We start from the raw sequence: 15,095 nt of genomic DNA, 5'->3' as shown, positions 1-15,095 counted from the left end.
CACTAACATAGCGGAAGTAACACAGTCAAACAACGGAAGTAACATGTCCACAGAGCAGAAGTAACACACTAACATAGCGGAAGTAACACATTCAAACAACGGAAGTAACATGTCCATAGAGCAGAAGTAACACACCAACATAGCGGAAGTAACACATTCAAACAACGGAAGTAACCTGTCCACAGAGCAGAAGTAACACACCAACATAGCGGAAGTAACACATTCAAACAACGGAAGTAACATGTCCATACAGCGGAAGTAACACACCAACATAGCGGAAGTAACACATTCAAACAACGGAAGTAACATGTCCATAGAGCAGAAGTAACACACCAACATAGCGGAAGTAACACATTCAAACAACGGAACTAACATGTCCACAGAGTAGAAGTAACACACCAACATAGCGGAAGTAACACATTCAAACAACGGAAGTAACATGTCCATACAGTGGAAGTAACATGTCCACAGAGCAGAAGTAACACAACTGACATAGCGGAAGTAACACATTCAAACAACGGAAGTAACATGTCCATAGAGCAGAAGTAACACACTGACATAGCGGAAGTAACATGTCAATACAGCGGAAGTAACATGTCCATAGAGCAGAAGTAAGATGTCCACAGAGTAGAAGTAACACACTAACATAGCGGAAGTAACACATTTAAAAAGCGGAAGTAATATGTCCACAGAGCAGAAGTAACACACTAACATACCGGAAGTAACACATTTAAACAACGGAAGTAACATGTCCACAGAGCAGAAGTAACACACCAACATAGCGGAAGTAACACATTTAAACAACGGAAGTAACATGTCCATACAGCGGAAGTAAGACACTAACATAGCGGAAGTAACACATTCAAACAACGGAAGTAACATGTCCATACAGCAGAAGTAACACACTAACATAGCGGAAGTAACACATTTAAAAAGCGGAAGTATCATGTCCACAGAGTAGAAGTAACACACTAACATAGCAGAAGTAACACATTCAAACAACGGAAGTAACATGTCCACAGAGCAGAAGTAATACACCAACATAGCGGAAGTAACACATTTAAACAGCGGAAGTAACATGTCCACAGAGCAGAAGTAACACACTAACATAGCGGAAGTGGAAGTAACATAGCACCAGGCATACCAAACAACGGAAGTAACCTGTCCATAGAGTAGAAGTAACACACCAACATAGCGGAAGTAACACATTCAAACAACAGAAGTAACATGTCCATAGAGCGGAAGTAACACACCAACATAGCGGAAGTAACACATTCAAACAACGGAAGTAACATGTCCATAGAGCAGAAGTAACACACCAACATAGCGGAAGTAACACATTCAAACAACGGAAGTAACATGTCCACAGAGCAGAAGTAACACACCAACATAGCGGAAGTAACACATTCAAACAACGGAAGTAACATGTCCACAGAGCAGAAGTAACACACTAACATAGCGGAAGTAACACAGTCAAACAACGGAAGTAACATGTCCACAGAGTAGAAGTAACACACTAACATAGCGGAAGTAACACATTCAAACAGCGGAAGTAACCTGTCCATAGAGCAGAAGTAACACACCAACATAGCGGAAGTAACACATTCAAACAACGGAAGTAACATGTCCACAGAGTACAAGTAACACACCAACATAGCGGAAGTAACACATTCAAACAACGGAAGTAACATGTCCATACAGCGGAAGTAACATGTCCACAGAGAAGATGTAACACACTGACATAGCGGAAGTAACACATTCAAACAACGGAAGTAACATGTCCATAGAGCAGAAGTAACACACTAACATAGCGGAAGTAACATGTCCATACAGCGGAAGTAACATGTTCATGGAGCAGAAGTAAGATGTCCACAGAGCAGAAGTAACACACTAACAGAGCAGAAGTAACACATTTAAACAGCGGAAGTAACATGTCCACAGAGCAGAAGTAACACACTAACATAGCGGAAGTAACATGTCCACAGCAGATGTAACACACCAACATAGCGGAAGTAACACATTTAAACAACGGAAGTAACATGTCCAGAGCAGAAGTAACACACCAACATAGCGGAAGTAACACATTTAAACAACGGAAGTAACATGTCCATACAGCGGAAGTAACACACTAACATAGCAGAAGTAACACATTCAAACAACGGAAGTAACATGTCCATACAGCAGAAGTAACACACTAACATAGCGGAAGTAACACATTTAAACAGCGGAAGTAACATGTCCACAGAGTAGAAGTAACACACTAATATAGCGGAAGTAACACATTTAAACAGCAGAAGTAAGATGTCCACAGAGCAGAAGTAACACACTAACATAGCGGAAGTAACACATTCAAACAACGGAAGTAACATGTACACAGAGCAGAAGTAACACACCAACATGGCGGAAGTAACACATTCAAACAACGGAAGTAACATGTCGATAGAGCGGAAGTAACACACCAACATAGCGGAAGTAACACATTCAAAAAACGGAAGTAACATGTCGATAGAGCGGAAGTAACACACCAACATAGCGGAAGTAACACATTCAAACAACGGAAGTAACATGTCCATAGAGCAGAAGTAACACACCAACATAGCGGAAGTAACACATTCAAACAACGGAAGTAACATGTCCACAGAGTAGAAGTAACACACCAACATAGCGGAAGTAACACATTCAAACAACGGAAGTAACATGTCCACAGAGTAGAAGTAACACACCAACATAGCGGAAGTAACACATTCAAAGAACGGAAGTAACATGTCCACAGAGCAGAAGTAACACACTAACATAGCGGAAGTAACACAGTCAAACAACGGAAGTAACATGTCCACAGAGTAGAAGTAACACACTAACATAGCGGAAGTAACACATTCAAACAGCGGAAGTAACCTGTCCATAGAGCAGAAGTAACACACCAACATAGCGGAAGTAACACATTCAAACAACGGAAGTAACATGTTCACAGAGTAGAAGTAACACACCAACATAGCGGAAGTAACACATTCAAACAACGGAAGTAACATGTCCATACAGCGGAAGTAACATGTCCACAGAGCAGAAGTAACACACTGACATAGCGGAAGTAACACATTCAAACAACGGAAGTAACATGTCCATAGAGCAGAAGTAACACACTAACATAGCGGAAGTAACATGTCCATACAGCGGAAGTAACATGTCCATAGAGCAGAAGTAAGATGTCCACAGAGCAGAAGTAACACACTAACATAGCGGAAGTAACACATTTAAACAACGGAAGTAACATGTCCATAGAGCAGAAGTAACACACTAACATAGCGGAAGTAACATGTCCATACAGCGGAAGTAACATGTCCATAGAGCAGAAGTAAGATGTCCACAGAGCAGAAGTAACACACTAACATAGCGGAAGTAACACATTTAAACAACGGAAGTAACATGTCCACAGAGTAGAAGTAACACACCAACATAGCGGAAGTAACACATTCAAACAACGGAAGTAACATGTCCATACAGCGGAAGTAACATGTCCACAGAGCAGAAGTAACACACTGACATAGCGGAAGTAACACATTCAAACAACGGAAGTAACATGTCCATAGAGCAGAAGTAACACACTAACATAGCGGAAGTAACATGTCCATACAGCGGAAGTAACATGTCCATAGAGCAGAAGTAAGATGTCCACAGAGCAGAAGTAACACACTAACATAGCGGAAGTAACACATTTAAACAGCGGAAGTAACATGTCCACAGAGCAGAAGTAACACACCAACATGGCGGAAGTAACATGTCCACAGAGCAGAAATAACACACTAACATAGCGGAAGTAACACATTCAAACAACGGAAGTAACATGTCCATACAGCGGAAGTAACATGTCCACAGAGCAGAAGTAACACACTGACATAGCGGAAGTAACACATTCAAACAACGGAAGTAACATGTCCATAGAGCAGAAGTAACACACTAACATAGCGGAAGTAACATGTCCATACAGCGGAAGTAACATGTCCATAGAGCAGAAGTAAGATGTCCACAGAGCAGAAGTAACACACTAACATAGCGGAAGTAACACATTTAAACAGCGGAAGTAACATGTCCACAGAGCAGAAGTAACACACCAACATGGCGGAAGTAACATGTCCACAGAGCAGAAGTAACACACTAACATAGCGGAAGTAACACATTTAAACAGCGGAAGTAACATGTCCACAGAGCAGAAGTAACACACTAACATAGTGGAAGTAACGCATTCAAACAACGGAAGTAACCTGTCCATAGAGCAGAAGTAACACACCAACATAGCGGAAGTAACACATTCAAACAACGGAAGTAACATGTCCACAGAGTAGAAGTAACACACCAACATAGCGGAAGTAACACATTCAAACAGCGGAAGTAACGTGTCCATAGAGCAGAAGTAACACACCAACATAGCGGAAGTAACACATTCAAACAACGGAAGTAACATGTCCACAGAGTAGAAGTAACACACCAACATAGCGGAAGTAACACATTCAAACAACGGAAGTAACATGTCCACAGAGCAGAAGTAACACACCAACATAGCGGAAGTAACACATTCAAACAACGGAAGTAACATGTCCACAGAGCAGAAGTAACACACCAACATAGCGGAAGTAACACATTCAAACAACGGAAGTAACATGTCCACAGAGTAGAAGTAACACACCAACATAGCGGAAGTAACACATTCAAACAACGGAAGTAACATGTCCACAGAGCAGAAGTAACACACTGACATAGCGGAAGTAACACATTCAAACAACGGAAGTAACATGTCCATACAGCGGAAGTACACACCAACATGGAGCAGAAGTAAGATGTCCACAGAGCAGAAGTAACACACTAACATAGCGGAAGTAAACAGCAGTAACATGTCCACAGCAGAAGTAACACACTAACATAGCGGAAGTAACATGTCCACAGCAGATGTAACACACCAACATAGCGGAAGTAACACATTCAAACAACGGAAGTAACATGTCCATAGAGCAGAAGTAACACACCAACATGGCGGAAGTAACACATTCAAACAACGGAAGTAACATGTCCACAGAGCAGAAGTAACACACTAACATAGCGGAAGTAACACATTCAAACAACGGAAGTAACATGTCCATACAGCGGAAGTAACATGTCCACAGAGCAGAAGTAACACACTGACATAGCGGAAGTAACACATTCAAACAACGGAAGTAACATGTCCATAGAGCAGAAGTAACACACTAACATAGCGGAAGTAACATGTCCATACAGCGGAAGTAACATGTCCATAGAGCGGAAGTAACATGTCCACAGTGCAGAAGTAACACACTAACATAGCGGAAGTAACATGTCCACAGAGGAGAAGTAACACACTAACATAACAGAAGTAGCGCATTCAAACAACGGAAGTAACCTGTCCATAGAGCAGAAGTAACACACCAACATGGCGGAAGTAACACATTCAAACAACGGAAGTAACATGCCCACAGAGTAGAAGTAACACACTAACATAGCGGAAGTAACACATTCAAACAACGGAAGTAACATGTCCATACAGCGGAAGTAACATGTCCACAGAGCAGAAGTAACACACTGACATAGCGGAAGTAACACATTCAAACAACGGAAGTAACACGTCCATAGAGCAGAAGTAACACACTAACATAGCGGAAGTAACATGTCCATACAGCGGAAGTAACATGTCCATAGAGCAGAAGTAAGATGTCCACAGAGCAGAAGTAACACACTAACATAGCGGAAGTAACACATTTAAACAGCGGAAGTAACATGTCCACAGAGCAGAAGTAACACACTAACATAGCGGAAGTAACACATTTAAACAGCGGAAGTAACATGTCCACAGAGCAGAAGTAACACACTAACATAGCGGAAGTAACATGTCCACAGCAGATGTAACACACCAACATAGCGGAAGTAACACATTCAAACAACGGAAGTAACATGTCCACAGAGCAGAAGTAACACACCAACATAGCGGAAGTAACACATTCAAACAACGGAAGTAACCTGTCCACAGAATAGAAGTAACACACCAACATAGCGGAAGTAACACATTCAAACAACGGAAGTAACATGTCCACAGAGTAGAAGTAACACACCAACATAGCGGAAGTAACACATTCAAACAACGGAAGTAACATGTCCACAGAGCAGAAGTAACACACCAACATAGCGGAAGTAACACATTCAAACAACGGAAGTAACATGTCCACAGAGTAGAAGTAACACACCAACATAGCGGAAGTAACACATTCAAACAACGGAAGTAACATGTCCACAGAGTAGAAGTAACACACCAACATAGCGGAAGTAACACATTTAAACAGCGGAAGTAACATGTCCATACAGCAGAAGTAACTGGGTGAAGACCGCACACAATAACATGTTTATATGCGCACATATATAAAATTTATATTCAAGCACCATTCTGTCGAAGTTGTAAGGACCTAAATATACTAAACGAAAAAACGAATGTTTTTCATTTATGTCCAAGACCTACCATTACAGAACAAAGGGTGTTCCTGGGGGATAACACTGGTATAAGGACGCAAGGAGCGTACACTAAAACAGGACTAGGCATGCGCTTGGTGGACCCTCCACGCGTGTCCATTCAGTTCACACAACACACTTAGGTACAAGGAAGGGATCTATTCAGCTGTCACACAACACATCGAGATAGAAGGAAGGGGTCCAATCAGTTCACACAACACACCGAGCTGCAGCTAAAGAGATCCATTCAGCCATCACAACACACCGAGATACAGAAAAGGGATCCATTCTGCCGTCACAACACACCGAGCTACAGAAAAAGGGATCCATTCTGACATCACAACACATCGAACTACAGAGAAAGGGATCCATTCAGCCGTCACAACACACCGAGATAGAGGAAAAGAGATCCATTCAGCCGTCACAACACACCGAGATACAGAAAAAGGGATCCATTTAGCCGTCATAACACACCGAGCTACAGAAAAAGGGATCCATTCAGCCGTCACAACACACCGAGATACAGAAAAAGGGATCCATTTAGCCGTCATAACACACCGAGCTTCAGAAAAAGGGATCCATTCAGCCATCACAACACACCGAGCTACAGAAAAAGGGATCCATTCTGACATCACAACACACCGAGCTACAGAAAAAGGGATCCATTCAGTCGTCACAACACACCGAGTTTCAGAAAAAGGGATCCATTCTGCCATCACAACACATCGTACTACAGAGAAAGGGATCCATTCAGCCGTCACAACACACCGAGCTACAGAGAAAGGGATCCATTCTGCCGTCACAACACACCGAGCTACAGAAAAAGGATCCATTCTGCCGTCACAACACACCGAGCTACAGAGAAAGGGATCCATTCTGCTGTCACAACACACCGAGCTTCAGAAAAAGGGATCCATTCAGCCGTCACAACACACCGAGATAGAGGAAAAGGGATCCATTCAGCCGTCACAACACACCGCTACAGAAAAAAGGATCCATTCTGCCGTCACAACACACCAAGCTACAGAGAAAGGGATCCATTCTGCTGCCACAACACACCGAGCTACAGAGAAAGGGATCCATTCTGCCATCACAACACACCGCTACAGAAAAAAGGATCCATTCTGCCGTCACAACACACCAAGCTACAGAGAAAGGGATCCATTCAGCCATCACAACACACCGCTACAGAAAAAAGGATCCATTCTGCCGTCACAACACACCAAGCTACAGAGAAAGGGATCCATTCTGCTGCCACAACACACCGAGCTACAGAGAAAGGGATCCATTCTGCCATCACAACACACCGAGCTACAGAAAAAAGGATCCATTCTGCCGTCACAACACACCGAGCTACAGAGAAAGGGATCCATTCTGCCGTCACAACACACCGAGCTACAGAAAAAGGGATCCATTCTGCCATCACAACACACCGAGCTACAGAAAAAGGGATCCATTCAGCCGTCACAACACACCGAGCTACAGAAAAAGGGATCCATTCTGCCATCACAACACACCGAGCTACAGAAAAAAGGATCCATTCTGCCATCACAACACACCCAGCTACAGAGAGGGATCCATTCAGCCGTCACAACACACCGTGCTACAGAGAAAGGGATCCATTCAGCCGTCACAACACAGTTCAGTATCAGATATTTGTTTTGACGTAATACGAGTGTTTAATGCAACTTACAGTTTCCCAATTGCCCGCCATTTCGCAACAATGCCGCCAAACACTGTTGCCTTGCTGTGGGAATCCAAGTTAAACAGTCGCTGACCGTTGCCCTCACACATTCTGGCAGCCTCGTTCCACGTCATGGAATTCTCGTATAGTGTGAAGTGCATCGGCTCAAAAGGTAGCCCCACGACTGAAATATGCAATTTCAAATTTCTGGTTTGCAAAAAGGCCTCGAAGTTGACTGATATTGGCTGGTATCACCTGCTGTAAATGGTTAATTGGCGTGTTTCAATTGTTTCACAGCATGTGCTCAGTTTCAGTTATGTCTGATCTGTCGGGACTTCTGCTTTCAAATGTCAGTTAAAGCTACAACTGCGTTTGATTATATAACAGTAGTTGAGGCGAAATATTGTACAAATCAAAATGGATTTCCATATAAAGAATGGAATGAGTACCTAAAAACAATGAACTAAGTAATGCGTTACACAAACTCCAGTAACAACTCAGAACAAATAATTCTCCAGGTGCGCTTTCATATAGCAATATACATGTCGGTTTGGAAATCGGAGTCAAAACGTTTAATTCTACGCTGAATCATGCAGCTCGTACGTTGGGTTCTTAATTCATACCTCTACGAACAGAAGAAAATACACGGTCAATACACGAAAAGCAAATGGTAAATTAATAAAAAAATAAATAAATCAAAGCAGAAAAAATGGCGTGATTAACAGATATTCCAAGTGGAGGGAATACATATATATGTGGCGTGGAGTGAATCATGTCGTTGTTTAGTTTATGCACAAAACCTGACACTCAAACAAAGTCAGTAGCCAATCAACAGAGAATAGCAAGTTCAAAGGACCTGTCAATCAAGAAAAGAGGGAAGAAGAAGAACACATTATTGCGAACCGGTGCACATATTTCAGGGCGCCAAATTCAAAAGTTGGTTCCCAGACAACGGGCAGACACAGATGGAAAATGAGAGTTAGAGAGTTGAAACCCGAAGACAAATAGTTTAGAAATCCAGGTGATCGAGGGTGTAGAGCCTGCACGTGTACTGTTTTGTTCCTTCCGGGTGGTATCATCAATATCGCTTAAACTCCGTTTTATGATCATGCAGGAGTAGTATATACAATGATTGTCCGAGATCAAGTCCAACAAAAGCCTTAGATCTCGCCCCCATTGTATAGACTACTTTTGAACCCCAGTTAACTTCCCGGCCCCCACGTGACACAATAGTGTCACTATGACCGCGATCCTGATCACGTGGCACTATGTCGTTTGAAACAGTTTAATGTTTCGTACCCCTTGTTCTATGTACTTTTTTTTCTCGTCTTTGCTGATAGCAGACTTACGAGACTTGAGCCGGATTTCTTGTTTCATCTTACGGTACTTGTCGAATTCAGAGAGGATTGAACGAGATTCCTCCTCTGAGATCTTACTGTCAGTGAGTGCTTTGGAAATGCGCTCACTTACAGTGTTCAGCTTTGCTCCGGCCAGAATCCTGATCTCGTCGTGTTTCAATGCCTTCCGATGCAGTCTGCGTGACACAAACTTAAACACCAATCCAGCCAACCCTGACACCCCAGCTGTTATTTCGATGCCTAGCACTGCGGGTGCGGTTATGATGGTGGCCAACAACACCACACCTACTGCCCCTAACCCCATACTGGTAGCCATAAGGGCGGTATCAACCCCATCCACGACATTGAAAGCTCTATGGTACTTCTTATACAATGCTGCCCGTGTGTCGTGGTCTTGTTCTAGTTCGCGTTTTATGTCACATAACTGTCTCAAGCGGAACCCGTCTACGGTTTCCAGTGGCTTCGGGACTTCCTCTGCGACTGGGTACAGACCCATCCTGTGTACATATAATATATTCTAAAAAATATCTTTAAAATGTGCGTAATTTACTTTTTGCTCAGTGTATTTGAAGCTTACAAGTCTTAGACCCTTGTACAGGGAAATAAGGGAGAGGTAAATAGGTAACTGTGCGCCCACATGAACATCATCGAGGGAGCCTCCTAAGGAGTGTTTTGAGGGGACTATAGAACCCATTGAGGGGTCCGGTTGTATGAAGATACGGCAATGTTCGCCCAGGCTTAGGGCGTCATAGTGTTTTGTCACCCCGGGTAAAAGTTGCTGTTCTACAGGATCACCCCACATGAAGAAGACTTCTATGGCGAGTGTGGAGCCTGGTTTCACCTTCATAAGGTCCAATTGGGAATTGGGGACGTCAAACGTTAACTCGTCCTCCAAGCCTGAAGTAACTAACATGTTACCCGTGTGATCCCCCATTAGTTGAGTACTTATACCATACTTCAGAACGAAAGCCCCGAACAAGATACCATTGTTCCTAATTTCGGAGATATGCCTATTTTTGTCAAACGCGATATAAAGTTCGGTGAGGGTCATGTTGAGCAACCATTTGGGTTCTATAAAGTGGTCTGGCAAACGCCTCCGCACGTACACGCCGTTTCTTAAGTGCAGGACGTACGAGGTGTCTTCCTCACCGGGCAGATCGAATCCCTCCGTGTCTCCTAGATCGTTAAGTGTGGCGTTGGGTCGATGACTAGTCATTGTTATATTACTATCATAAGATGGTTTCCAACTGTTTTTCTAATAATTTCTCAGGGGTGCACTTCACCCCCATGAAGTGTACGTTGTCGGGTAGGAAGATCTTGGTGAGTGATATCGTGTCTTCCACGGTCACGGTGACCCCCTGCAGACTGATGTGGGAGTCGACACCCACCCGCACGTAAACAGTGCAAACCTGATACTGGTGCCGTTTCACCCACCGGAGTTTGATCCCCTTCACGATTTCGACTTCATCTGGCGATGGGGGAGCCAAGCGTAATGTTGAGAAACCAGTCGACTTTAGCGGGCAACAACACCCACTTGTCGTCGTCGGTGAAGACGAGCGTTTATGGCTTGTTTCGCGCGACGGTCGTGCTATCAACATCTTCTAAGTCAAACAGTTTGCCTCCGAACGATTGGGATACCGCCCATCTATCATCGCCGATACGGACTTGGTCGAACCGAGTGTTGAGGGCCGCTCCTGAGACATCTACTATGTCACCTAGGGTTCTACCGATGGAGGGGACTTCAACACGTTTGTAAATGTTGTTTTTCAGCTGCAAGGCGTACAGTTTACCATCTACTCCGGGGTCGTCGAATCCGCGTGTGTCCCCGAGGTCGGAGATCCCTGTATTAATGCATTTTTTCAACCTTATTCCGGGACCTTGTGCGCTAGTCATTTTATGTGCAGCGTTATGCTGAGGTACCCTATATTCACAGGATTATGCTTTATATCTAACACTGATATTATCAACTCAGGGATGTTGCCCCGAGTTAACCTCTTATACTGACGCGGTGAAAACGACTCGGTTCTACGTCGTTGTATTTCTCCGTTTTCACCGGTATGGCTCTCAGTATCGTGGAAGGGTGGCCACCTTGAATGTTGTCCGTTGTGCTCAACTGGCCGAGATGAATGCACAGCTCTTGGTACGGTACTAGGTCGGGTAACTTCGTGCCTGTGACGGTAGTTGTGGGTTTTATCTGGTCCGGCGACATCCCGAGTGTCCTCGCCAATGGTCGGCCAAGCCTCAAGGGGTTTATTCCGTTGTTGATTAACACCACTGTGCCGTTTGAGTCATTCATTTTGAGTTCGGCTCCCAAGGGTTTGAAGACCTCGTCGCTTAGCGAGCACACGCTGTAGTAGCCGTCAGTCATCTGGTTGCGGGTGCCACTGACGAACAGCTTGTTGTTGTTGACGTTGATGTTAGTCCATCGCGGTAGGTAGGTGATATCGCAGAGTGCGACTTCGAGTTGGCCCGATGTGTTATCGATCGCGTGTATCAACTGAACGGACTCGCCGCTCGTTATTCCGGAAAGTGGTAAGTACATGTTAGAGTATATGTACCCATTATATAATACTTTAAAAAATGTACAAGCCAGGAGTGTTTTACCCTAAACTGGACATAGATTTCCCACACATGAAGATTGTGGTCGACGCTGCTGGGCTGTATTTCAGTGCCCAGTTTATAGATGTGTTCGACCGGTATAAGCTTTCGGTGACTAACGCCAAGGCAGTCCACGCTTGGTTCAACAACCCCATGCAGTTCTGGCAGAATCAACTCAACTTCGCCGTGTGGTGCGCTACAACGGGGTGTGGCTTGACATTGACCGACACTCGGCGGGGACCGCTGAGTAGGTCTGTGTTCACCTTTCACGTGTACTACCAGGTCAGGCGTATCCTCAAAGAGATCAGCGCCCCACTTCCACAGGACAAGGCGTGGGATGCATCAAACAATCCACACGATCGGCGTGCTTACGAACGGATTTGTGGTGAATTCGGAATCGATCCTAAAACGGATTGGCGTATACCAGGAGGAGTGAACCACGGGTTGGGTATTCCGTACAGTGTTGGGCTCTCCGTAAAAGCATTACGAAAAGATACAGTGGTAAACTTTATGAAACACAATATGTTTAGTACGGGTAATTTCTTCCATGCATTCTCCAACCTCGTTCCTAAACCCATACACAGTGGATCAAAACCGGTGAAAGAAGCCAGCGATGATCTACTGAAACAAGGTTTACTTCGGCCAGAATTTGCTCTGTCAAGTAACGAATGGTGAGATGATCGTATGGACTTTACAGGCGACGTTGGTTTCACCATAAAAAGGTCGAGCAACCCCCCTACGTTGAAGACAATTCGAAAGTATATATGCTGGACACGTCGAAAGGGTTTACTCGTGCCGGCACCGGCCTTACCAGCAAGTTTAGCCAGGGCCTCCCCGAGGGATTTCAGGTGTTTTTTTATCCAGTCTCTGACGCCACCATTGGGTGTACCATCTGGTGTACCACCACTTGGGGCACCCCCACTCAGCGACATGACCAGGGTTGATATGATGAATCCCAATGCAGTCAGAATGCTGGCGATAGTAATCCCTTGCTCTCGGAAGAGAATTCGGATCCTGTTGGCCAACGTGGTGTCTTCACTAAGGACTCAATCGATGGTTTCCCGCACACGGCTGATCTGGGATCAAAGCTGTTCCCGGTTGGAGGAAGCGGATTCCAACCGAGTCCGTCTCTCATCTTGTAAGCCACTCAGCCGTTTTTCGATATGGCGCTTCATATCCTCATCATCTTGTACCTGACTGAGTTTTACTTTCTCGAGAGCGATGTGCTCGCCGAGTTCGTTCAGTTTCCCCATGTTGTTCACGAGTTCTCCGCGTACACGTTGCAAGGCTTCGTCTAGGCCTCGCAGTTCTCAAACAGGGAATTCGAAACCAGGCAAGGGTTTGTCATGGTACGTGGCCAATATTTTTTCGATACTGTCTGATGTTTCTTTAACACGTTGGGGCATATCACCTTCACCACTGAGCTCGGCCCTGATGTTTTGCAGATCTTGGACGACCTTCGGGGGAAGCTTAGGCCGTGCGCCCCCGTAATCCATGAAGCCTAGTTCATCACGGATCAGTTGCCTCCCATAACGAGTGACCAGCGTAGAGAGAGCGAGTGGTTTTCTAGTGCTCTTATTCATTAGATCGACCTCCGGGAGAGCTTTCAATCGCAGCGTGCCCTTGTTATCAATAACAAACTTGGAATAGTCTCAGTACGGCTGGTCGACGTAATATTTATCGCGTTTTAAACCATCGTAATAATCGTTGACGGTTTGTTTGACGAGTTCGTCGCTCAAGACGTTGCTGGTAAATGAAGTGTCTTCATCGTAATCCCCAGCACCCATATCATTCATCGGGATGTCCTCATGGCCGCCTTCAGCCATTATTTATATTAAACTTTTATAGTTTATCTATATAACAATGTATGGTATGATCTTTTCCGAAGATCAAGAGAGCCTCAAGGCGTCAGGGCCGTGCACCAGTCGGTGACCATCACCAACAATCCCAGCAAGATAGACCAGAACCAAACGCTGCTGGTTAGATTCCCAAACCTGGGTGAGAATGACCTCATCGTACCAGGCAGGGTTCGACTGACATTCAACTTCACGTTGACCTCCGCCAATGACAAACGCGAGCTAGTGCGGAACATAGGTCGGGCCATCATCAAGAAAACCACTATCAAGATCAGCGGTAACGAGGGTGCTGAGCACCGACGACAGCGACGTGTTTCACTGCTACGGGGACCTCTGGAAAAGTGAGGGAGAACGCGTCAATGACGTGTACCAACGCATCAGCAAATCGACTTGGTTGTGCGTGTGGTACGGCTTCATGCAAGACGAGCTAGACAAGATCTCAGAGGGTGAAAAGGCTATCACCCAAGCGTACGGGAACAGGTCCTGCATGCTGCTCGACTTCGAGTTGCTCACGGGACACACGCCGTTTTACCAGGCCGCGCTGGGTGATAGGCTTTAATACGAGCTCACGTTTAATGACTACAGCAAAGTAGTGCGTACGCCGAACGGTAATGAGGCCAGTTACACCATCGACAACATCTCTCTGGAGTTCGACATTGTCACTAGCCCGGAGCTGGCAAGGCAGGTTCGAAACCAGTACTCGGGGAAGGTGGCCAGCCTGTACGATAGGGTCCTGAGGCATAGAGCGGTCGTGCGGGATAAGAGCGACACGCTGTGGAATATCAACCTAAACGTGCCGGCGCGATCGATGAAAGGTATCCTGATCATTCCCGTGGAGGATTACGAGCCGTTCCGAAGGGACAGCGAGAGGTTTTTCAACCCCGAGATTGAAAAGGTGGAATTGACCATCGAGGGCGTGCCCAACCAGCTGTTCAGCGCCGGTATGAGGGCACACCGGCAGTGGGACGAGAGATAACGAAACTACCGACCCGGCACCAACACGTCATCAAGGACCTGGACCTATCCTCCGTGACGATCAGTGAATACCTGACCACCAAGTACGCGCTTTGGTTGGACATGCGATCCATGGAT

The 15,095-nt window shown here is 45.1% G+C and overlaps 1 protein-coding gene across 1 annotated transcript in view; it reads right to left on the bottom strand.

The window, feature by feature from the left end:
* Window positions 1-15,095, bottom strand: part of LOC124278513 (cell wall integrity and stress response component 2-like) — a 40,078-nt gene that overhangs the window by 9,332 nt on the left and 15,651 nt on the right. The window contains exon 3 of the mRNA XM_046714214.1: window positions 8,201-8,375. Coding sequence (XP_046570170.1) covers window positions 8,201-8,375 — 175 coding nt within the window. The remainder of the gene's footprint in view (window positions 1-8,200; window positions 8,376-15,095) is intronic.

This window comes from Haliotis rubra, unplaced genomic scaffold (assembly GCF_003918875.1).
Source record: "Haliotis rubra isolate DU_JTF1 unplaced genomic scaffold, ASM391887v1 Scf239, whole genome shotgun sequence".
Lineage (NCBI taxonomy): Eukaryota > Metazoa > Mollusca > Gastropoda > Lepetellida > Haliotidae > Haliotis > Haliotis rubra.
This window is presented reverse-complemented; position numbering and strand designations above follow the sequence as displayed.